Raw genomic sequence first — 27,036 nt, 5'->3', positions numbered from 1 at the left:
TATACCAGTACACGTAAGACGGAACATATGCTTCATTACTAATGGATCGCCTGTCTCTGACATTTACAAAGTGTTGTTTACTTTTGATCAGATCTAGTTGTCATAACAGTGGGTTTAGAGCTGAACCCTAGACGGCACTCTACGGCCCTGCTCACGTTCAGCAGCCAGTGAGTAATCACCATCCTCTCACTCGGAGGAGAACCAACGCCGGACAGAACCCGATACACGCAAGATCGCAATGTAATCGCTCCGACCAGGAACAGAAGCGTTCAGAACAGGCTTTAGCCCAATTTTTACCGGGAACAGCCGAATGTGTTGAAAGCGCTAGGTGAGCACAGAATCTCTTACTCAGTGCTTCTAATATCAGTGCCTGTTAACATGGCGTCAGTAAGGCAATTACGCCACGCAGCGATATATTTCTCGCTAAGCCGTTTGTGGCTTTTTGATTTTCAGTAGCAATTACTTTCTTTCAGGCGACGTAGTCCGTTCAATACGGCATTAATGATTGATGTATTTGCCGGCCTTTTATGTACGAGGAATTGTAAGTCACCACGTCCTGCGCTCGTTATCAACCGAAACATGATCGCTTTTCTGAATGGCTGTAGGCATGGGTGTACATGTATCATGATAGTTGTTTGTTATCGGCAACCTCTTACGACTTATATGATTATATTTCATGTGCCGAATGGTGCACCAGTGTTTAGATAAATTATAGTACACCTGCTTTCAAACTTATTGCGGATTAGAAAAATCAATTAGCATCGTTTTCTGAAGAAAAAAATCGACATCATAAAGTAAATGTCACATCGATTAGAAAAAAATGACTTATTGTGGCGTAAGTAATGCGATATAGACATGTGACAAATTTAAATGCGCATGGCTTATATCGCTCATATCAGTTTATTTAAATAATATAATAGAAAGTAAAAACATACAGTAAACTGATATCGAAATTTGTGAAACATATTTACCCAATCGGGAAAGATGTTATTCCCTATCCAGTTTAAAAATTATGAACGTAAATATATTGTTTATGTGGATAAATATTTGTTTTTAAAGAAGACATAAACATAACATTATACGAACTGTCGTTCACAGGCTTCAGTTGAAAACATGTTCGTTTACAATCTATATACTATCAAAATTTACACATTTTCAAAATATTCATCGTCAACGCATATATTTTCAAATGGCCATTGCGGGTGCTATTCGAACCGGATAAATTGATGTCAATTTTGCAGTTTTGAAAGTGAATAGTATGGAAACCATGTTTGGGGTAATTTACGTGATTCGTCATAATTTATTAACCTTTCATCAAACACGCGTATTAATACGTATCACAGGACAGTCGAATTCTCCCATGTCACGACTTTCTGAAAACGATTGGTATGTGAATTGAACATTTCAGTAATTACGTTCAGTAACTGATGTGCGCTTAATAGATTCATGTTATTCCACGCATACACAACTAACACGTATACTCCAGGGCCACAACACAGACAGGTGTTTCTGCACTGTTACACAGAATGACGCAACCCTTCTACCATATATTTCATACTATAGGCCAGCAAATGACATACGCGGTATGAATCAGTAATTTAATTCATACATATAAGAACATCATGTATTTAAAAATAATATTTCAGTATATTTGAATATGAAAATTTTTTTCATCGTCGGTGTGGAATCTCACACTGCTCTGTTTATTTAGCAGATTTGTTATTAGTTATTTTCCCACTGTCACTGTATTAGAATCAGGGGTTATCCCAATGACAAATAAGAGTACGCCGTTGAGCGTTCGCTAGATATTTAAATATTTAACTCGTTGGTGGAAGATTTTGCTCATTTAATGATATTCATTTCCTATTGTCTACAGTTCCTGCTTAAACATTGGGAAAATTATTTAGGATTATTTTGTGATGAAAGATAGCGCAATTTGCCTCAAAGGGGTAAGCTACGTGCGATGATATTGGCGTAGTGTTAACATTGTTGTTATACACGATGTATCTTCAGTCATAAGGTACGGTGCAGTTAGATGAACTCATTTTTTATTAATTCACTAAGCTGCTACTAAAATGTATGCTCTGTTGTCATTAGAAATGATCCAGACTCGATAAGCTTTATCCGTGTCTTGATGCACTGTCTAGTTGGCTATCGTATTTGTACCTCCACATCATTTCGGATTAATTCTAAAACCTGTATTCAATTTTGTACCCCTTTTTGCTAATATATTTCTAAGGTGATTGCGTTAAATTTACAGTATGTAAGGTTTCTGTCCTTGATAGTCAATGGAAACCATGCATACTTTTAAGACGGGTTGTCACGTTTCGAAATAACGTGTAATTACAATATAGTTCTACTACTATACAATTGTCGGAATAACCAATGTAATATTCCACTAGTATAACATGAAGTGACATCATCGGATGATTTTATATAAGAATGAGTAACATGAAGACGGTTATCTGTAACAAAGAAGCGATTAAAATTGTTCGAAGTATGTCTACTGGAATACAATATCCGCATACTACGCGATAGTGTCGGATTGGCACTGCGATATTCAATATTGTCTGCATACTTACAATTACGAGTACACAATGCTGGAGTCACAGGGACACCCGATGCTGGGTGAAATGAGCTAGCTATTATCGATAATGATCGACACATACTCTAATTATTTCAACACTGTGGAGTAAAACAAACACGTGTAGAGTAATTGTCATTAATAGGCTTTCAGGCGACACTCTGATAACAATATATATTCTGGTTCGATTATTATTATTAGTAGTAGTAGTATTTATTACAAATGCAGTGTTCATACGTTACTAATAAAATTCAAAGGTATATCGGACGGAGAAGGATGGCAGTGATGACACGTGTCACGTGATTGTGTTGATCGTTTTCTACACGAGCGAAACTCATGCAAAACGTGCAGGGATTATTTTTAAAACATACACTGTTCATTTATATTTGAGACGTGTATTTTAAAAAGTTGCAGGGGTAGTGGCTGGAGGAGCTTATCTTGTCATGGCGACGTTATATACTGAACTGCTCAGTCGATTTGCTTGATTGAACTGCGTAAGACAATTTACCTCGGCGTTCAATTTTGTCATTGCGAAGTAGCATAATGTGAAATATATTTTCTGTTGGTAAAGTGTATAATTATGTGTTTTTTTCGAAAAAAACAACAACAACAACAACAACAACACATTTTCTCATCCCACGGCTATTATCACTGATTGTTTGTCAACGGAGCGATTAACATACCGAATTTAGTTTTTCCTGAAATCACTAGATACAATAATATTCTTAACACATATTCCTAACAGTTCGGGCGAAAATCGGTCGTTCATGACTTCGTTTGAGAACAAGGATGGACAGGAGTGGTTTGTGAAAAAACAAAAGTTGAGAATAAAAACAAAAATATTATTTCCCGCCTTAGAATAGAAAAAAATAGAAAAAAAATGCATTCTTATGGTATTATTTTCAAGTTACGTATTTAATTCTCTTACTAATATTTGATGGGTATTTTACAAGTATACAAGTACTAGTATTCATTGACACGTAATAGTACACCCATTACAATTATCAAAACCTCTAATGCAAAGTGAACAAAATTACCCCGAGATAAAAGTGTTGAAAATTGGCTTGAATTTATAAAAGCTGACATTATATCTAATTAGTGGCGAGCATTGCAAAATAAGTTATAAAAGGTCTATAAAATTGTAACCAAATATATTTGCAAATATAACTGATCGAAAAAGATGCCCTCGAGGATGCCCTTCGCGAGTGGTCTCGTTAAAGAATAAATAAATCTGTCGAACGAAGAGAGTTAAGTACAAAGTAGAGTTGCCCAAGCATGCAAAAATTACAGAAATCCAAGCTTTATGGACGCTCACACTATTCAAGTTTATGTTCCAAGATTAAGTGCGCATGCGCACATTATTTGTTCAATCATCTATTTGTAATCCGATGGTTGACTGTTTGCGCTGTTATGTTCGTACATATGACGGTGTATTTGACCGTGGTATTGACAGGGAGTGTTTAGGTGATTTTTCTCAGAATATAGCAAAGCTTTCTTGATTTATTAGATTATGTGTCTCTGCCCAGCTCATGCAGACTACAGGCGAATGGTAGATTGCTAGATTGTCGTATTTTGTTCATAAAGTTAAGGTGCGTACATTTGTATGTGTATACATGAATACATCATTACTATCGATTTTGGAGTTTGTTAAGAAATATCGTCAATGCTATATGCGCTTAAAATATAATAAAAAAAAACACGAGTAGCAGCGGAACTGTTTCGACAATATAGGGTTTTTGTGTTTATAGAGTTTTACATTGGTAATGTATATTTATTTTTGCCAGGTTTATGTTATTTACACAGAGAACATAATATTCTCATATCTTCTTAACTATTGTGTTTAATCATTAACTGACGAGACTGCATCTATGGTATCCGTGGCCTTTTTTCACGACACAGAGCTATGAATAGCATATAATAGCTAGAATGTCTTACTGTCACAAGTTGGGAATGATATGGTGACCACGTGATCTCAATAATTTGCATATATGTTATTACAAGCAAACCTGTTTAGATATCGGTGTTCTACCAGGTGAACTTAAATAGAATGAACACTAGAACATATAGATTATACAGGTTGTTTACTGTGAATCTATTGTTTTCATTCATTTGTGATAAAATTCTTTGTGTTGTCTCACCTATCAAATAAATGAGTCAACCAATCTTATTCTTCGAATACAACTCAAAGAACACAAAATAAACGACAAAACAATACACAAAAACACAACTGACAAATGCACTGGACAACATAGTCAAATTAGTAAGATAAAGATATAAGGACTGTATATATGAGGTGATGCTAGGTGTTTCGTAAAGAGTGAGCACACCCTGCTCCACGTCTGGCAGTCGGAATATATTCTAATCAAATCGTTTTTGTTCGAAAACTCAGAAATCCTCATCAGACAAGTGATATACGTGCCATCTTTGTTACAGTGTTAATGTTTTTAACCACAAGCTATCTGCTAAAAACTTCTTTTAAATGTCAAAGGCAGACGTTCTCTGGTGTGAAAGTTTAAACAAAAGATTAAGTGTCCTTTTAAAAAGTCTTCATTATTCACTAACGACTTGGACACAGCGAATCGACTGAGAAAGACTCAAACTCAAGATACAGATGCAAAACAATATGAAGCAGAGAAAGTAGATTTTGAAGTCTCCTCAATCTCGAGTTCAACTGGATAAACTACTGTAACACAGTCAATAATTTATGATTGCTAATGGAAAGTACATTCTCAACACACTTTAGTGTAAAATTAATGGAATTTGCCATTTTGTACTGTTGGTACAATTGTACAATTTTACAATGGTAAAATGCACTGTAACAGACAAAACATATTGTTTCAGCTCATTTTGTCATCGACATTTTTCTCAACGGTGACACAACATTTTTAATTTAAATATTGTAGTATGTATAATACACTCGAAAGAAAATGAAAATTACACTAATTTTACTTTTTAGTTGCGTTCTAATTAAACAGTCAGTCGCCATGGAAGCGAAATAATCACGTTCGTTTCCATCTGATCAGTTCCAACCATTCGATAAGATCAGCTGGTAATAATACCTCGATATATGATACATTTGACAATGAAGCACGTAATGCGCATGCGTAATAGATTTTTTTTTACGCAGCCAATTACACAAAATATTAAAGTTTCATCCGAGTTCGTAGTGATATATTGCGCAGGATAGTCTCACGCGAGACACACGTCTCGTTAGTCTGGAAAATATTTCCCACCTGGGCAGCCAGACTGATTCCACTTAGGAACAATCAGTTATGGATTCCGCTGAGCTTTGAGTTTGATTTATGTAACATATCTCATCGCTCACATCTTCAATAGGAATATTTTTCAATGTTTCAATTTTTTATCATTTGGAAATGAAAATCACGAAAAATAACTTTTTTGTTTATGCCTACGCAGCCCCTAAACACACTAAATGTATGACGGTAATTGTCAATGTTTCGCCTAATTTGCTAAAAGCATTTAGAAGTTTATTCGTACTCTGTTCGATTTTGGAATACCATAAGAGACTTTTGTTAGATCCTTCTGCCTACCCGGAGTGGTACACTAATTCCGTAAATTGAATCTGAGGTCGACATACTCGTTTTAGATAAAAGGCAAGCACTGAGTAACCATCCTATTCTACTTACATATGGTCTTGAGTAGTGATGAAGACAGTGCTATTACTACATGCAAGTTACTCGTCTATCCCTTAAACATAGATAAGATCGTACAACTGCATTATGATTAACTAAGTGGATTAATGCAATTGTGATAATATAATCTGCGTTAGTGCAGTAGTTGAATACAATCAGCAATGATGTGTCAATCTTTGTGTAAATTGTTTTCTATGTAATGCATTCTGTGATAGAATACACGCTGATTCAAACACATCGGATTATCGTAAACCACGTGGTAATTACCGTAAACAGAAAATATAGCATTGCACCATGCAGATTGCCAAAACGTAGTATGTATACACACATTTCCAGCTCCAGCTTCTGGCGAGATTCCCCGTATGACCAGTGTTCAGAACCACGCGACAAAGGGCGCTTCTCAGTATCAGTGCTGTCGTAGGGAACGGGGTTATTTATAATTTATCTATATTACTAAGTTTCCCGCTATAAATACGCCGCACGTTTTAAATACATTCATAGCGGGAACTATACTAAACATACTACCGGGGATATTAGACGTTCTGTTCGAAATCACTTTCGTTTGAGTAATAATATAAATGATTATTACATAAATAACAAGAAAATAATATGAGGTTATTACGAGGATACCGAAAAATATGCACGAAGACTGTACAGCGGGAGTATCGACCGACGCACAGCGGAGGTCGATGCGACAGCGTGCTGTCTGAGTTTCCCAAGGATACATCATGGGAATGCCGAAATTAAAAAAAAGTTTAGGACAGATTTAGCGAACTTTTTTGTGTGGGATACGGTCAGACCCCGGGGGCTGCTATGTTTGTTGTTATTACTAAAGGACGCTCACGCGCATCGTCGCTTCATATTCGGAATTCATATTTCCTAATATGGTAGGATGAAAATACCCAGTGCAATACCAAAAAATTACGGCGTTACGGTTACAGATGTATAATAATAGGTACCATTTTAGTTTACGTGTACATCGTCTTTGCGGATAACACACGCTGGAATCAACCCTAATAACGCTATATTTTTACCGAAGAAGAATGTGGTGCCTGCCTATATTTATGTATTTCTCCATATTGTTTTTGATAGTTTTAGACGAAAATTTTCTACTACAAAATATATGAAGAAAAAAAAAGAAAAGGAATTTATATTGTAAAAGACTACAAATGTTGACACAAATATGCAGTGATGCATATAGTAAAACATCCCTTCTATGAAACGGTTTGTTCATCGTTTTAAGTAACTTTTTATTGAAGCACAAAACATGTATTTCCACGCAAGCGTACTAAGTAAAGTAAGTCTTACTTTGCACACAATAACACAAAAAAGTAATTACATTAAAGTAATACAGTATATCTGAAATATTTTATTTAGGGCTCGACGTAGCTATTTGTTAGTTCAGAACCAGCTTTGCTGTATTTATTATTTATTATGAAAAACAGATGTTTTTATTCAGGGCGAACTTCATTGTCTCAATTTAATAATCAGGTAATTTAAATTTGATGAGTTTTGTTGTCAGTTATATCTGGTTTGCTTATTTCATTATTCAGCGCACTAATTTAATGTACAATGCTGTCTACTATATATCTATTAGATGTACAACTTGCCTTTAGTATGTAAATAGGCTTTATAGTGTTTACAACAATGCACGCGGGATAATTCAGTGTGATAGTCCCAATGCAGGGCATTATTTAAATATTTCTCCGCCCGCTATCTACAGGAAGGTCAAAAAATAACGAAGATATCAAATTTGATGGAAAAGTATCTTTAATGTTTGTGCAAATACCACGTGTAATTTATGTATATAAAACCTATATTGGACGGTGAACACGATTGCGAACACACAAAGTATACAACTTCTTTTCGCAATCAACAATTTAGGGCACAATTTGTTCGATTTGTCCCCCTTCAGCTGCCAATACAGAACGCCGCCATGGACGCCAAATCATAATTGCTTGGTCTATAGGTACTTTTGTTGAAGTGATTTTCACTTTTTGTTGCATGTGTAATAATACAATATTTGTAATTGGCTTTTCATACAGCATATCTTGTAGGACGTTTTATACCGCATCTAGGCTGTTTGGAGGCTTTTTCTCTGTGACTTGGTGCTCCATCATGTTAATACACATAGAAAGTCACGAAGTAGACCCTGTTTGATTAATGCTTCCCGGTAGTAACCTTGGAGATCTCCATTACTTGCTATTTTGTCGGTAATTAGTGTCGTTCTGTTTTGGCCCAGTGTGATACACTCTATTATTTGGAGTGTTTATTGAGGAAAATAATGTATTTTTTTTCTTCCCCACTAAAGACATCATTATCAACATCTCGTGCAGCCACTTTTTTTCAGAAGAGGCAATAGTTCAGCTTTGTCTCAGTCTCTAACCACTTTCATGTTTTTACTCTTTGATAAGTTGTTGAATTAGGATCATGCTTGACACTCCGGCACACAAAACTTTATAATATTCCCATTTATTTTTCTTGCTCTGGGGTTTTGGTGACTAGTACCAAGCCAGTGTTAATCAGTCACAGCTGCCATGTATATTCCACAGACACGATATTCTTTTCATTTCCACCATTAACTCGACCCTGTTATTTGTACCTTCTTCATTATATGTTCTCGGCTAGATCCGCCCTTTCTTTGTTTGGGAATTGTTTAAATATGCGCCTAGCACCCCATTTTATATCTATGGCGTAATGTTGGATAAGAATATGGTCGTTATTGCTGTACCCCACGCATTATTAAGTAGTGTTATTATAGTTTTGTACTACTTCTAACATTTTCTAACCAATTTTTTAGGCATTAATGATTTGTATCATTGGACATCGATTTATCAAAATCTTTTACTTATTACTTTTCCCGTTTCCTAAGAATTTTGACCAACGAAAATTTATTAAGGCACTAAAATGCTGGAATATTTGAAGAACATAACCATCAACATAAATAATCGCGCTCATTACCTAGCAACAAGTTTACATTCAATGACAAAACCAGGGTGTTGGGGGAGTTTTTAGTCATCTACACTACACGTAAGCCTGGATTACTGTTGACAGAAACACTGCTACTCTATCAACGTATCAAACTATTCAGCAGATTGGCAAAAATTCGAACATCACCCACAGACGGCTGTTTACTGATGATATTGACAAAAAAATTACTAGCCAATATATGTCAGTACAAACCATATAAGATTGTGGATAAACACCGTGCCCCGTTCATACACAATCCACACTGCGGAGACTTTCAGAGACCGTGACTGTCTTGTGACCTTCATATATTTACAGAAAATACCCCTGCTCGTTTTTTAAACTCACAACTGTAGCTTAAAGACCAACTCTTTTTTTGTTTTTGATATAGGAGCAATTCGATGTCAGTTAATTATGGAGTGCGATACCTTTAATATGTAAATGTATGTAAATAATGGAAACAATGAGCAAAATACGTGTACACAAATCATATATACCAACAGTGTCAGTCGAACGTGATTGGCTAGTACAATCTCCAGATGGGGTTGACGTATTCTAAATCAGATAATCACTCTTTTCGTGCATCGTTGAGTTATTGAATTTCACTCGGCTCTGGTGTCGTTCAATATATCTGAACGATTACGCTCCACTAGTGCCTTATTTTATGCATATGCAACTCATTTTATTGATAAGCAAGTATCTCTTGATTGATCTTCTTGAATCTTCGACATTAGCTATCAATACACGTCAATATTACAGATTACAATACGTGGGCATGTTTCCGTATGTCTTATTAACTCACATGGGTGTCATTGCTGATTATGGAATTTCATGACGAGTGGTCATTGTCATTGTCATTAATATGTCACTCATTGTATCACATTATTAAAAACAAGTGGTTGAGTATCATTATTAGGTTTAAATTTTAATTAAAATTTCAGAAACAAATTATATATATTTTTATTTTAAATTCATTTATTTTGTTTTTTACTGATTTTTCTACACAATTTATGTATGTTATACTGTTATAGGATATATATTTATTTCAATTAAAATTACGTTACACTATATGCTTTTCGAAAGAGTCAAGGAATCGCCGATACTTTGACCACCGCTACAATATAAGACACTTTGAGTTCACCCTCGCTATTTAAATATAGATAAATGTTAAATTTGGTGGAACTGGAATGAGAATCCAATAGTTTGACTCACGTGACAAATTACAATTCCTGTAAATAGTTTAGCTACATTACACCGTCTACAATTCAATGAGGCTACCCTGTTTCAATTTCAAATCACTTATATGCAAGAATGCAACATTAACCTTATTGACCCATTGTTAATTTCAACGCCCGAGTTAATAGTCGGCTTACCCGTTCACGTACGTATGACACATGGGGATTTCTTGGATTTTATACACATCCACAATCTCATCTAATTGCGAAAACGACTGTGGAGAATACGGATATCGAAGGTATTATATACGCATGCTATTGTAATACACTTGTATCATCGGGTGTCACATACTCGTCCAAGTTCCAGAAATAATAGGATGAAACAGTTTTTCCTGGAGTTGAATTTGCACGTCGTGAATCAATATAAAAACGCTTCAAATTAAACTCTGTTGATAGCAAACCGACTACATCATCACATACGCATTACAATCTCTTTTATTGTATATAAAATGGTTATAAAGCATAAAAAATACCCACTCTGACAGTCATCTCATCCGGTTGTACGGTTTATAACCATTTCTATAACGCGATTAATAACCCGTATATTATGAATAAGCGGATGAATGACGTACATTATCGGGTTATCAGACCAGAACCACGCATTGCCATTTCAAGCGGCCAACCGGGAGTTAATGTGAACGGGCAGGATATACAGTTTTTATGTAAATGCTTTTTGGTTATCATTTTTAAATGAGAAAGGCATTATGTACCAATCTTGTTCGCTTTTTTGCGGGCGTAATTAATTAATGTTGCAATCGTTCCTCCCCTCAGCATATAAACCGATATCTGATGAGGTGAAATGAATAATTTAATCGCACTCACCCACGGATACACCGTCATCTGACTCAATATGCAAAATATTCACCGACATATATATATATATATATATATATATATATATATATTACATATGAGAATTTTAAAGTGATATGATACTGACGCGCAGTATTATGTTGAGAAATATTATTCACAAACATCGCTTTACGGTATCTGTAGCCCTGGAATATTACCATCAACTATTTGACTATCGTGTATGTATTCCGGTATCCGTCAACAAATATATAATGGCTATACACACACTACGTAGAGTATCGAAAACAAGACATTTAAAACAACACATGCTAACAACACCCTACATTTTTTTTTCGTAAAAAACAAAAAAACAAAACAAAACAAAAAACGATTCATAGACCTCAGGCGAGCCTCAGTTATATAAAGCGTTTTCGAATTTTATAATCAAAGAACGATTGTTCCACGTGTTGTATACGTCTCATGAGACCCATATCGAAAGAGGACGCGGCGCGACAAAATAATGTTAATACTGTCCATGTGTATCTCGGGAGATCAGATTAAATGGACAAATGATATGCGATGTAACCTAACAGAACTCGTGACCAATTTGTAGATGGCATCATACTATCGCAATTCATTAAAACACGTTCTCCGGTCTTTATCCGTTGAGATACGTGTAAGATGATAAATTACGCATATTTCTTGAAAAATGTAACAATTAATCGGCCCCTCGTCACCATAGATACCGTTACTGAAGTCAGGAAGCGTATATATGTTTTTAATTGATGGACGAATCATCATGGAGACAGAGTCTTTGTTGTGTATTAAGGTATTCAGAACACCGCCTACTTAAAAACAGCTTCTTACGACTCTGGCTTTATCATTTTTTTACGTGGCTTCCATTAGGGTATTCTTGAGTATAACCTCCCCTTCTCCTTTGCCCAGCATGACATTAAATGAACTGTAAATATAAGAGAACTTATTTTAATCAGTTGTGAGATGGACTGCTTTTATTTCGTATATGTGTATTGCATAACATGCATGCATCGGCGTATTTTTGTCTACGTTACAGTCAATTATAAATATATTCATTATTAAGTTTTTGCGAATGTATGATTGTTGATTAGATTGGTGAATTAATGGCAGCAACGTTAACCTTGTTGCATTAACCTCGATTGAAACCAATGTGATGATATTTATATACAGGTACTTGAAGTTATCAGGAACGTCATTGATCCCAGTATATCAAAGATTTCACACGTGTTGTGCTAATGTTTTTACAGTTAAAGTTATCTTCGTTTCAGGGGAGAAGAAATGAATATTAATGATGGCAAATCTACTTTGAAATTATTATAATGTCTTTTCCTGGTGATTGCATATTTCAAATATACACGTGTATTGCATGTGGTAATTACGTAATGTTTTAAATTTCTGTTATATACTTTTTATCTGGAATGATCTTCCAGTCTAGTTTCTTTTCAAACTATTTAATATGTAAATATCGTCGTACGCTGAACCGTTAGTCTTGCGTGTATAACAAAATAGGCAGCGGGTCACGTTGTGGAACGATGTCGTAATTCACGTACTTAAAATGACAGGTTATAAACTGGAACTGCACGATGTGTTTATCAGGCTGCTATGTGAATTTGCACCATGCATTTAATTGCGTACGTCACTCGTTGTTGAACGCCGGCCGCATAAAACGTGACTCGCATAACAATTAGACGCCCTTGATGAAATATACAGTATAATGTATTTTATAAATACCCCGTTAGCATCGGGGGATAGCGTGTCAAGCGAAACATGATTAATACGACGAGATGTGTAGAAGGCGATAAATGTACGGTTCCATAATAACATGTCATGGCAGATCATCCTCGAGTAGGTGATCGTGGGGTATGCGGATATATTAACACACTGCCGGATAATACTTACACAGGTTGTACAGTGTTTGTATTGTATACATTTCCGCGGAGGTTGGATTCTAATTTTCATGTAACTTGACGCCACCTGAGACAGGTTTTTGGTTACAGAGTCCCCGTTCACGACACTAGATTATAATTATTTCTCGTATCCCACTACTGTCGTGATACTTATTTAGTGGTTATGTGGTTTTCAGACTGCATATGAATATATATGAGCAATTTTAAAATCTAGATATGAGTACGAGTATATGGTATATAATATCCATACGAATACAAGTTTGTGGTTTACAATCTACATACAAATACAAGTGTGTGGTTTACAATCTACATACGAATACAAGTTTGTGGTTTACAATCTACATACAAATACAAGTGTGTGGTTTACAATCTACATACGAATACAAATGTGTGGTTTACAATCTACATACGAGTACAAATGTGTGGTTTACAATCTACATACGAATACAAGTGTGTGGTTTACAATCTACATTCGAATACAAGTGTGTGGTTTACAATCTACATACGAATACAAATGTGTGATTTACAATCTACATGAAAATACAAATGTGTGGTTTACAATCTACATACGAATACAAATGTGCGGTTTACAATCTACATACGAATACAAATGTGTGGTTTATAATCTACATACGAATACAAATGTGTGGTTTACAATCTACATACGAATACAAATGTGTGATTTACAATCTACATGAAAATACAAATGTGTGGTTTACAATCTACATACGAATACAAATGTGTGGTTTACAATCTACATAAAAATACAAATGTGTGGTTTACAATCTACATACGGATACAAATGTGTGGTTTACAATCTACATACGAATACAAGTGTGTGGTTTACAATCTACATACGAATACAAATGTGTGATTTACAATCTACATGAAAATACAAATGTGTGGTTTACAATCTACATACGAATACAAATGTGCGGTTTACAATCTACATACGAATACAAATGTTTGGTTTATAATCTACATACGAATACAAATGTGTGGTTTACAATCTACATACGAATACAAATGTGCGGTTTACAATCTACATACGAATACAAATGTGTGGTTTATAATCTACATACGAATACAAATGTGTGGTTTACAATCTACATACGAATACAAATGTGCGGTTTACAATCTACATACGAATACAAGTGTGTGGTTTACAATCTACATACGAATACAAGTGTGTGGTTTACAATCTACATACGAATACAAGTGTGTGGTTTACAATATACATACGAATACAAATGTGTGATTTACAATCTACATACGAATACAAATGTGCGGTTTACAATCTACATACGAATACAAATGTGTGATTTACAATGAACATAAAAATACAAATGTGCGATTTACAATCTACATGCAAATACAAATGTGCGGTTTACAATCTACATACGAATGCAAATGTGTGATTTACAATCTACATACAAATACAAGTGTGTGATTTACAATCTACATATGAATACAAATGTGTGATTTACAATCTACATACAAATACAAATGTGCGGTTTACAATCTACATAAAAATACAAATGTGCGATTTACAATCTACATACGAATAGAAGTGTGTGGTTTACAATCTACATACGAATACAAATGTGTGATTTACAATCTACATAAAAATACAAATGTGTGATTTACAATCTACATACGAATAGAAGTGTGTGGATTACAATCTACATACGAATACAAATGTGTGATTTACAATCTACATCCAAAGACAAATGTGCGGTTTACAATCTACATACGAATACAAATGTGTGATTTACAATCTACATAAAAATACAAATGTGCGATTTACAATCTACATACGAATAGAAGTGTGTGGTTTACAATCTACATACGAATACAAATGTGTGATTTACAATCTACATCCAAATACAAATGTGCGGTTTACAATCTACATACGAATACAAATGTGTGATTTATAATCTACATAAAAATACAAATGTGCGGTTTACAATCTACATACGAATAGAAGTGTGTGGTTTACAATCAACATACGAATACAAATGTGTGATTTACAATCTACATACAAATACAAATGTGCGATTTACAATCTACATACGAATAGAAGTGTGTGGTTTACAATCTACATACGAATGCTAATGTGTGATTTACAATCTACATATAAATACAAATGTGTGATTTACAATCTACATAAAAATACAATTGTGCGATTTACAATCTACATACGAATAGAAGTGTGTGGTTTACAATCTACATACGAATACAAATGTGTGATTTACAATCTACATACGAATACAAATGTGTGATTTACAATCTACATAAAAATACAAATGTGCGATTTACAATCTACATACGAATAGAAGTGTGTGGTTTACAATCTACATACGAATGCTAATGTGTGATTTACAATCTACATATGAATACAAATGTGTGATTTACAATCTACATAAAAATACAAATGTGTGGTTTACAATCTACATACGAATACAAATGTGTGGTTTACAATCTACATACGAATACAAGTGTGTGGTTTACAATCTACATACGAATACAAGTGTGTGATTTACAATCTACATACGAATACAAGTGTGTGGTTTACAATCTACATACGAATACAAGTGTGTGGTTTACAATCTACATACGAATACAAGTGTGTGATTTACAATCTACATACGAATACAAATGTGTGATTTACAATCTACATACAAATACAAGTGTGTGATTTACAATCTACATACGAATACAAATGTGTGATTTACAATCTACATACAAATACAAGTGTGTGATTTACAATATCCTTACGAATACAAGTGTGTGATTTACAATATCCATACGAATACAAGTGTGTGATTTACAATATCCATACGAATAAATACAAATGTGTGATTTACAATCTACATAAAAATACAAATGTGTGGTTTACAATCTACATACGAATACAAGTGTGTGATTTACAATCTACATACGAATACAAGTGTGTGGTTTACAATCTACATACGAATACAAGTGTGTGATTTACAATCTACATACGAATACAAATGTGTGATTTACAATCTACATACAAATACAAGTGTGTGATTTACAATATCCATACGAATACAAGTGTGTGATTTACAATATCCATACGAATACAAGTGTGTGATTTACAATATCCATACGAATAAATACAAATGTGTGATTTACAATCTACATACGAATACAAGTGTGTGATTTACAATCTACATACGAATACAAATGTGTGATTTACAATTTACATACGAATACAAATGTGTGATTTACAATCTACATATGAATACAAATGTGTGATTTACAATCTACATACAAATACAAGTGTGTGATTTACAATATCCATACGAATACAAGTGTGTGATTTACAATCTACATACAAATACAAATGTGTGATTTACAATCTACATACGAATATAAATGTGTGATTTACAATATCCATACGAATACAAGTGTGTGATTTACAATCTACATACGAATACAAATGTGTGATTTACAATCTACATACGAATATAAATGTGTGATTTACAATATCCATACGAATACAAATGTGTGATTTACAATATCCATACGAATACTAGTGTGTGATTTACAATCTACATACGAATACAAATGTGTGATTTACAATCTACATACGAATACAAATGTGTGATTTACAATCTACATACGAATACAAGTGTGATTTACATTTCCATTGCCCTTTACAGAATTGCACATTTCTTATACACGGGTGGTGCGACCAAGTAGCAAGACGTTCGCCTACTGTGGCTGCCATGGCGACAGTGATATTATAGTATAGGTCTTAGTTCTCAAGCGGCACGTCTTCAAAAGTCGCCAATGATCATAAACATAATTTAACTCGAATTGGCAAAAAATACCTTCGGGCCATTTTGCTCTATACGTGTATTTGAACCATAACAGCTATATAGTCCCAATAGCACAACGTGATTATATTTGATTTCAATTCGTGGGATTCACAGATCGTAAGAGTAGGGGTAAAAATCAGGTCTGGCCTATTGATGAACCGTCAGATCTCTCGACGTACAACTTGTGTCTCCTGAATTCTGTCGTCTAATAACATTTTAAAGAGATCCGCACGTATGTAGGCTTTTCCTTTAAAACACATACAGTGTGATATCTGCCAATTTTAGCATTGAATATATCACGGACATTTTAAGAATATAACATTATTTGCCATGGGAGAAAGAATAAATATTTCAAACGGTCATATCGAGCGTTTATGATTGTTTTAAGGAGGCTAACTTGTTCATTATTGATTCGACCTGAATACTAGAACATAGATAATTTTATTGTTCACATAAATAATATTTACGATTGGAACACAATAAAAACCAATCGTTATATTTTAATATGTTAAGCGTCGAATTACCAAGTAGGTGAAAATTAGCCTGCTTTCTGAGTCCCATATTATCAATCACATGATGCCAACTAATGTACCAGCCACTCATGTCAAAGTTACAAGTTTTAAATGTGCCAGTATATATATATATATATTTTAAACGTTGAACTACGTCTTTCGTGGTAAGTATCAAATGGCTTATTGCTGACGTGCTTGTTCATTTCATATTTGCATATATATTAATTTGTATGTTTAGTAGGTATGGGGCAAAAGTTTTGTGCTATTATTGATTTTCACTGGTTTGGTAAATTAGCAAATGTATCCTTAGATTTGAAATACTTTTTTTATAGTAACAGATTAATAAAATATTTTTTACTTATTTATACTGCTTTGGAAAACCAGCGACCATAAATTAAAGTGGAAAAATCTGATAATAACCGATTATGTGCATACGACTCCACTGTGTTAGCTATGGGGTTATATGTCATTACTGGCTCATATGGTTTGTATAGACGAGGCAAGCTCATTTACTGAAAACCGTTTCTCGCGGTACCGCCATTATAACTGTGTAACAATCTGTTGCTGTTAAAACCGATGTCCGCAATCACTGTTAAATCACCAATGCCAGTTATAGCGGATTCGGAAAACATTTTCTATACCCTGTGACAACTAATACTATTTTACCAAGTCACTAATCATGTTTTTTTTTTGTGCTATCCTACTAAATAGATAAAGAGCCTGGCCTTCACCAAGAAATGTACCGAACAGAGGATAATCATCGGCATTTAATTTAAACTAGAGAATCATACTAATTTATGCATAAGATGTGCCCGTTTTTGAAAAAAATCTTCATTACGGAACGGTATATTTATCTAAAAAATCGAAAATCGACTGCGTTTTGTGAAATCGATTTTAACTGGGATGCTAAAAATGCTAGAAATTTTCGCGATTACAGGATTTTACGGCCTCCGTAAAGACTTCGCGACAATCGCTGACAATCTGTGTCGTAGGAAACCAGAAGAAAAATAATGAGCGATTACGAACGGTTTGGTAATTCGGCATGTATAATATAGTTGATAAAAGCGCCGTTTAATTTGCGCAGTGAACTTATTTACATTACTGTTATTCTGACAGTGACGTGTGGGATAATACATCATCTTTATAATTATCAAACATAATAACTATAGCAATGTCTGTTTGTAGATAGCTTTGTAGGAGAATACGACATATGCGTACCGACTTTATTTAGCTAAGCATCAACCAAACAACCAAAGTCTGATCGCCACCGGCGCAGTAGAAAGGTGTTCAGTCGCAATCACTTACTGAAACACGTACTTTTACTTACTTACTTACTAACTCATTGAATTTCAGAGAGCCATAAGACTTGTTTGTTCCATTAAATTGTGTTTTATTCTCCGCCGCCAGCTGTCCCAAATGCCGTGTTTACATAAATAGGTCAGTGACCAGGTGACGTAATGACGGAAGGAAATGGAACAATATTTTAGGGGCAAAAACAATTTTTATGGCACTCGCTCTCAGCGAGATCTCGGCGTCTGTTTATGTCGAATGATTTTACAGAAAGCATGACCCTGCAAACCTTCAGTAATGTAAGGTACGACCCAAAACACCAAGTGAACAACATTGTACATCTCCTGTCACGTAGTAACGCTGGCAAACAATGTACATGGGCATATTCTCCTGTATCTCAGCTTTGCATGTACATTGCCATGGTTACCTATTCAGTAAGTCAAATTAAAATACATATGAGACACATCCACTAGGTATATTTTTGTTCATTGAACTGCATATAATTAACACGTAATGCTTAAATTGTATCAATGTCTATGTGTATCCATTAAACAATAACGATCAGAAAATCTGACTCGCTGCGTTTCTCCATCATTATCATTCATTAGACATGCGCAATAACGCGACTGCTTCAAGTAATCGATATATATATATATATATATATATATATATATATATATATATATATATATATATATATATATATATATATATATATATATATATATATATATATATATATATATTCACATAAATAATTTGTTATTCGAGCGCTGAACATTAGGGAAATACACATACATTCTTAATTAATGCCGCGAGCGCCGATAAACACATACAAACGGTATGGCCAATGATATATATTATGTCTACGTGAACAAACATAACGCAAAAGAGAAAGATGACTTTGGAGAATGATTTACGCATTATTTCGCGGAGTTAATTGCAAACACAAAAAAAATCGACTTGTACTAGCCGTGCTAGACTATGCATTATCAGATGATGCAACAATTGGTCTGTGTGTGATGTAATATGTAAATGCGATGCCCATGTATAATCACAGGGAGCCCAGGAACTATAATCAACTGTAATACGCAGTCTCTATGAGCGGGGGGGGGGGTGTATCGGCTGGTATCTAGTGTAAGAAATAGACAAGGGATGAAGGCTCCAGACTGGTTACGAACCACATCGAGGTCACGACTCGGTTAGCGTTGCTCAACTGGTTCGTAACCAGTCTTGTGATTGGTTGTTGACAAATGCTGAAGAGGCCACGCCTCCAACGGTGTCCTGCGTTCGGACTAACCGTTAGGAATTCCTAAATGGAGTCAATTTGTGTAGTTTTCTTGATTTATTCTGCAGATATCGGTAAAATGTAGGTAAGGCTTTGGCGAAATTCGAAGGAGCAACTAATTTTCTTCAACCTGGTATTTTTTTTAGATTTTATTTTTTATTCTTTTCGTCTGTTTTTTCGAGTTTAAAAAATGTGAGCTGGCTAGAGCCTTCATCCCTTGTCTATTTCTTACACTAGATACCAGCCGATACCCCCCCCCCCGCTCATAGAGACTGCGTGTTACAGTTGATTATAGTTCCTGGGCTCCCTGTGGTATAATTAATTCAACGAGCGCACAGTGCAAATTTTGATAACATACATCATATACAGTCACGCAGTTACCTACTCCAGTGAACGACGATTGATAAACTGAAACTTCGATTTCGTTTACACACCAGTGTTTATCTAAACATAATTACTACATTATCAGTGTTGTCAAATACTTAGTTCTCCTATAAATACAGACATTTACGCGCAATGATAGAACTCAATGTACAGAGCAAACATCATGTCGCCCACACCATCGGATGTACTGGATGAGTGCGTAAGTACTCGGCAAAATCATACATTTGGGTCAATGATGCGAGGGGGTTCGACCTCTTGTTTTCAGACTCGATTACCACACACGACGAATGACGGATATTTGCAAACGTATATAACGTGGTGCAATCCACGGATTCATGACTTTAATTAGACTATTGATCTTTTTTCGTTCAGTTTTTGAACGCTGATCAACACATAAATCATTCCCCCTGCGACGCATAACCAGTCGGTAACTAATAATTATGAACGGCCCGAATTCATACAAAAATTGTGCAGGTAATATACACATATATTATATACTCGCGCTGATGGCAAGCAGCCTCGCCTCAACAACCCAATGCGCTTTCTACTAAGTCCCTCTCATTGTCCATACAGACATATTATATTATGGACATGCGCAGTATTATTAAAAACGTGCTACTAGTTCTCGGAAACAGAAATGAAGAGGGTGATCTTTTATAATGTACATCTTGTGTTCGTTTCAGATTCAACTCGGATACATCAGCGGGAAAGGAAGCCATCATACCGGGACTGTGCGTCGTTTCCCCTACGTACGCAGCGACAAACGCTCACATACATTCGCGTAGACACTTCCAACGCTAAGAGAACTCAGTACAGTCGAATGACAAACACGAAAGATTAAAACATACGGTAAGAATTGTAACTGCATAATATCTGTTTTTGAAGATTAGAGTATTCGTTTATAGAGGATGTGCATAGTTTTACTCCCACTAATGAATAACTTAACTATAGTAACTGCGTTTATAGAGTCGCATCATACGTTCAGTTATATATGTATTTGATGATGGCGTGTTGAAATCCATCCAACGTGATATACATACTTTTATCCAGTCATTAACTAACAACTACCGTTAGCTACCTACTTTCATTAGCTACAGCTAACAAAACATGACAGTACCGACCGGAGAACCAAACATATGACTGGTGATAACATTTTGAATCAACGTTAATAAATGCAATGTAACGGCACTACCCACCGCGTATTCATCCATTGAGCAAAGAAAACAAAGATTGTCAGCTTATTCGTTTTCAATAATTTGTCGGCCAGATCACACCGACCTCCGATTTGTTTTTCTTTTAAAGCATTCTGATATAACCGAACGTTTATTTAAATGAATCGGACATTTACTACTTCAAAATAAATGCCAATACATATGAAACGTGAAAAGCTTTCTTTTCACACTTTTAAAGTAAAAGATGTTTTTAAGGTGTTAGGAACGTTGGCCTAAGTTTGGCCTGAACGTTTCTCAAGATAAATGTATACAATCGTATCGGAATCGTTATTTACTGGGGAACATAAGTCGTTTTGCAGTTGCAATGCCTCATATCTGTATCAGTAAATGGTTGCCATGACAACACATAAACATGCCTATATTGGTTAGTATGGATATACAGCATAGTATACTGATGTGACGTTTTAAGTGATGAAAGGAATATACGACATGTACACACGTATATTCCATTAAATTAGTGATGACTAAACATGATCTGCATACAGGATGAAAACAGAGTTCATTGCTTGATTATCATAAATCCGCCGCGAGACTCGTATATAGCAACGACTGCAAATGTAAAGTCACTAGAGGCCGTGTTTGAAATGACGGAGACATGACTTTCATACTGCACCATTGAAGATGTTCGCTAAAATGGAACAAAAGATGCGGCTTCAAATATGTTAAAAGCAAAATAAGAGAAGATGGAGGTCTCGAAATGTCACTGCTGTGTTTGTCACGGTGCCGACAGAAATATATGCTCAAAACATGTCCACTTCTGCCTTCAGAGACACAACATATTACTCTAAGTTGTAAAACCAGAATTAGGAAATAATTAATTCAGATCAGTACCCAAACCAATAAATAGGTTTGTGTGCATAGAATATAAACAATTTATACAAAGCACGAAATGCGACAAGGAAATAAAATAAAAAAAAAAAACGGGCCAAAACGTTCGCATCACGTTATTATGTCATCTGTATTATTTGTTGTACGGTACATGCTCGGTAGCCTGTGCAATTTGGAAATATGAAAAATAATTGAGGCAATGGCACCAAATGGTGTTTACCTTTGCTTAAATATTTGTGGGTTTGTTAAAGAGCGGTGGTCATCGTGCAGGGCCGAATTTCATGTAAACAAACAATGTATTTTTACAGGCGTTGTATACGTCGCTATGAGTCCCATATCGAACATATCGCCCTTTAAGGCGTTCGCCGACCATTAGCAGACATGCCGAGTGGTACACCGCAAAAAATAACGTTAAGTACACGTTGTCATGACTTCCGTGAATATATCTCCCAGTAGTCTGATTCAAATTATTGATGACAATTTGCTTCGCATCTAAATATTCATCGTTGTCATGTAGTGAACCACAATGCAGATGTACGTTAGTGATATCCCTGTTTACATATCGAGTGTATCAGATACCGAGATATTTACAATAGTTATTTAAATACAGACTATGATTATTACCGAAACGCGACATCGTAATCAGTAAATATATATATCACACCTGAGTTTGATTACTTCCGCTGTTTAACTTGCACAAACAAATTATATCTTTTCACGTACCACAATGCACCCTCGAAAATACTGACTTGTCTTTTTCTACCATCGCCGAATAAGCTGTAAACACGCACACTAATATCTGAGTAGGTATTTGTTGAATATCAACACTGTTATTTGTAATATCAAACACGTTGTTCAAACAAGACTCCCATCGTGCGAGCCTCAAGACATTTAAATTGTAATAGAACTGTCACGACAACAATTGATGAATTTGTTTTGCAAACTGCGCCGCCTCGGAACGAATCAGTAATTGTTTGTCTTGTTTATTGTATATATGGCAGTAGGTGTCGAACCTCTGCAATCAGTGTAGTAAACATGTATTAAAATATTCGGCAGAAAGTTATGAAAATCTCCGTGTTGTAATGCTCATCTCAACTTAGATCAATATGTAAATAAGATATGTCATGATGTTTATAACTTTATAATATATGCGATGTTTCACGGTATTTTATTTTGTCGGCACCGCTGTCTTTTCGTACTTTAAAGACATTTTACATTTTTGGTGATTATATCTTTCGTCTTACGAGACGTTAATGACATTATCTGAATAGATATACAATTCTTAATATCTAACCTTAATGAATGTATGTTTACTTTGCAGGTCACGTGATATTAATCATCCAAATTCACAATGGCTACGCGTACCGATACTTTTGCTGTACCACGCGTTCTTGGGGATCCAATTGATTTCCAGGCATATGAAGGCTTAGTATTTGATGGAGACGAGGCTGGCAAGTGCTAGACATGATGACTATGCAGCGTGTTCCTGGAAATTTTTCAAGGAAGTCTTCAGTTCGCCACTTTCCGCAAAACGATGAGCTAAGGAGGCCTCTGCCTCCTTTAGACAACGAAATGCGATATGACGATATGTATCACAAAGGAGACGCTTATCGCGGTCTGTCATCGTTCAGTGATTCCCATGCTCGAGGCAATGATGGACCACACCCTCGTGTAGCGTCTACTCTCGCGAAAGTTAAAGCCGTTAAGTTGCCGCCACTTGTACCGTGTAGCAGCATTGATGCAATCGGTGAGCGATCACACTACGGAAACAGCGATTCTGTACAACTGATTACGCAGAATGCGAATGTGGATTGCGCCCAGGAGCTTAGTGAACCGCCAGAAACGTCCAGAAGGAGAATGAAAAAGAAAAACAGAACTGTTGACGGCGTGCCATGGGACAAAATAAACGCCCATAGAGACGGCAGGGAAGCGCTCGACTACAATAGTACAATGGTAAATGCAAGGCACATACAGCCGACTTCTAAGTCGTATCCCGATTCAAACATTTATCCTAAACAAGATGATAGAGCAATCGCCATAATTGGTTCTGTAGAACGTCATTTAAAAAACAGCAAAACGAGGAATGTTCAGTTGAGATACAAAAATTCGTTACCGCCAATACCACATGGACCACATTCGCTTAGGTGCAACGATATGCAGATTAAAGGTGAACCACTGGATTCATTGCACCCAGCCTGCTCACATGGGAATCCACTAAGTGAACAGCGACACTCAGAGTACGAGCCTGGAAGACGCAAACAAGATCTATACAGCGCCATAGACTTAGATCACCGTCCGTACACTGCTAAACGAAGCGAATGGAAAGACAAGAAGTTGGACAAATACCTACAACATAACAGAAAACGGAGACGCAATGCTACATGCGAAATGATAGATAAGGAAATGCGAACGTGTCTCGTTCAGTTCTGTGAAGATCTCGCCATACTGAGTGCTATTCAGCAGTGTTTCTGAAATTATACGCTGTGTAAATCGATGAATCGGCTTAATTACTATAGACAGATGCCGACAACGTGTTTGAAATAACATATTAACAATGCGTGAAATAAAACATATTATTATACATCTGTCTCAGTAACGCTATAAGTTACAGCATGCCGTACTTTTGCAGTATTTTACGGGATATTTTCATCCTACCATATAAGGAAATGCAAATTCGAAATATGGAATGATTACGCGCGTAAGCCTCTTCTAATAATAAAAATAAACATTGCTGCCATCAGGGTTTGACCGGACTCTACACAAAGTTCGCTGATTCTGTTCTAAACTTTTTGGATTTCGGGAATCCCATGATGTAACCTTGAAAGGAAAAGATGTATAATAATAAGATAATTACGAGAATACCTCAAAGTATGCACTCAGACAGTACGCCGTCGCATTGACCTCCGCTGCCGCTGTACTGTCTTCGTGCGTACTTTGAGGTATCCTCGTGATAACCTCATATATCGAAGACATTGAACACATTAAAAGGAAATATACGTATATTGGCCCTACCTTGGTGGATTGCATTTTTACATCGTTAAACCTAGCACAATATAGTTACCAGGGAATTTTTTTTATCATACAGCATTTAATATTGAAAGTTCAAGATTTTAACATAATTACCAAATTTATAATTACAAACATCTGCAAATGAATCTATAAGACGAGTATCAGAGATATTACATTTTTCGCATTATATATAATGAATGACACTCACAACGAATTAATTCGCTGATCATACGAGTTTACGTTTAGATACAAAGCAATATATGTTGATTTGATTACTATATTATATTTTATTGTTTTAATTTTTAAATATATTTTTCTGTTTTTGAGTAAACTGGAATACTTTTGCTATTTTGTTCATGGAATAAATTCACATTCTTTTAATGTGATGGTTGCGGCATATAGGGTAAGCTGGGCTGACCAACTTGAAATTCAGGCGAGAATGTTTCACGGTACAAGAATGTGATTGGTTGATACGTGCTCATCGTGATAGGACAGTTAAGAAGGCAAGGATGAACATGATAGACCGGAATTAACTATCCATGATTGGATAACTGTTTTGATCCAGAATCTGAAAGTTATATTAATCTGGAAGATAGTTTCCAACATCTAGCCCCAGGAACGACTCGGCCATTTTGAAATACGAAGTACGGATGGTTTTTATATTATATTGTATTTGATTTGGCGATTTTGTTTCATGTTTAATAGCTGTAGCACATGATCAAACGAATTTTAAAATGCGTTTCGACTGATTCACGACCCGGTACGCACAGAAGTAGTAAGAAAAAATAAAACACATACACAAATAATTTTTAACACAAATTCGTAGCTTTCATTTTTTTAAAGTGGATACGTGCAACTGTTCATATCTAATTGACATTTATGTCTAATGTATTTTATCAGCATGAAATGCAACATGACACAATTTTACTGAACTGCGGGTAGCCTCAGCGGGTTTAAACCGCGACACAGTTTAGTTATTACTGTATTTATTCCCCATTTCCGTTTTTTTTATTAATTTACATGCAGTCATGCCATTTAAAAACCAATTGTCTTTATTACTCCATTCCCCTTTAATCGAATTTTCTAATTAATCCTATTGTACATCATATGTTAATATTCATAATGATGCATCACACTAAATAGTGTCGGGGAAATTATTATTATATCCGTGATTTATTCAAAATAGCGCGTTTTCAAAATTCTTAATCACATCAGACAGAATTGTTAAGACGAATCGGGGTTTGAACTTTGAACTGTCTGATTAGTCGATTGTGGAGTTGAAGGCTAGTGCTTCAATATTTTAGCAAGCGCTCATAAAAAGTAATGCATATAACCATACCAATGTACATAAATATCTTCCCGTTACCACTATTAATTATATAAAAAACGGTAAATCCGTCATTCAAGGGTGGGGTTTGCGTTAAACATCTAAAATACCTAATACCAACAGAAGACTGACTTTGATTTGATT

The 27,036-nt window shown here is 35.3% G+C and overlaps 1 protein-coding gene across 2 annotated transcripts; it reads left to right on the top strand.

The window, feature by feature from the left end:
* Positions 1 to 77: 77 nt before the first annotated feature.
* LOC144354866 (uncharacterized) lies at positions 78 to 26,493 on the top strand. Of its 2 annotated transcripts, XM_085507690.1 has the most exons (3): positions 78 to 328; positions 21,180 to 21,345; positions 23,878 to 26,493. In XM_085507690.1, the coding sequence occupies exon 3, from the start codon at positions 24,021 to 24,023 to the stop codon at positions 25,026 to 25,028; it is 1,008 nt and encodes a 335-aa protein (XP_085363816.1). In that variant the 5' UTR covers positions 78 to 328; positions 21,180 to 21,345; positions 23,878 to 24,020; the 3' UTR covers positions 25,029 to 26,493. The 2 variants fall into 2 exon arrangements, with proteins under 2 accessions (XP_085363816.1, XP_077866539.2); XM_078010413.2 differs by lacking the exon at positions 78 to 328 and having other exon boundaries at positions 21,143 to 21,345.
* The last annotated feature ends 543 nt before the right edge of the window (positions 26,494 to 27,036 follow it).

This window comes from Saccoglossus kowalevskii, chromosome 14, assembly GCF_978046115.1.
Source record: "Saccoglossus kowalevskii chromosome 14, keSacKowa6.1, whole genome shotgun sequence".
Lineage (NCBI taxonomy): Eukaryota > Metazoa > Hemichordata > Enteropneusta > Harrimaniidae > Saccoglossus > Saccoglossus kowalevskii.
The sequence above is the reverse complement of the archived record's forward strand: the minus strand, read 5'-3'. Positions and strand labels throughout refer to the sequence as shown.

Coding starts and splice junctions, on each gene's coding strand:
- LOC144354866 (XM_085507690.1), top strand. CDS start 24,021: ATGATGACTATGCAGCGTGTTCCTGGAAATTTTTCAAGGAAGTCTTCA.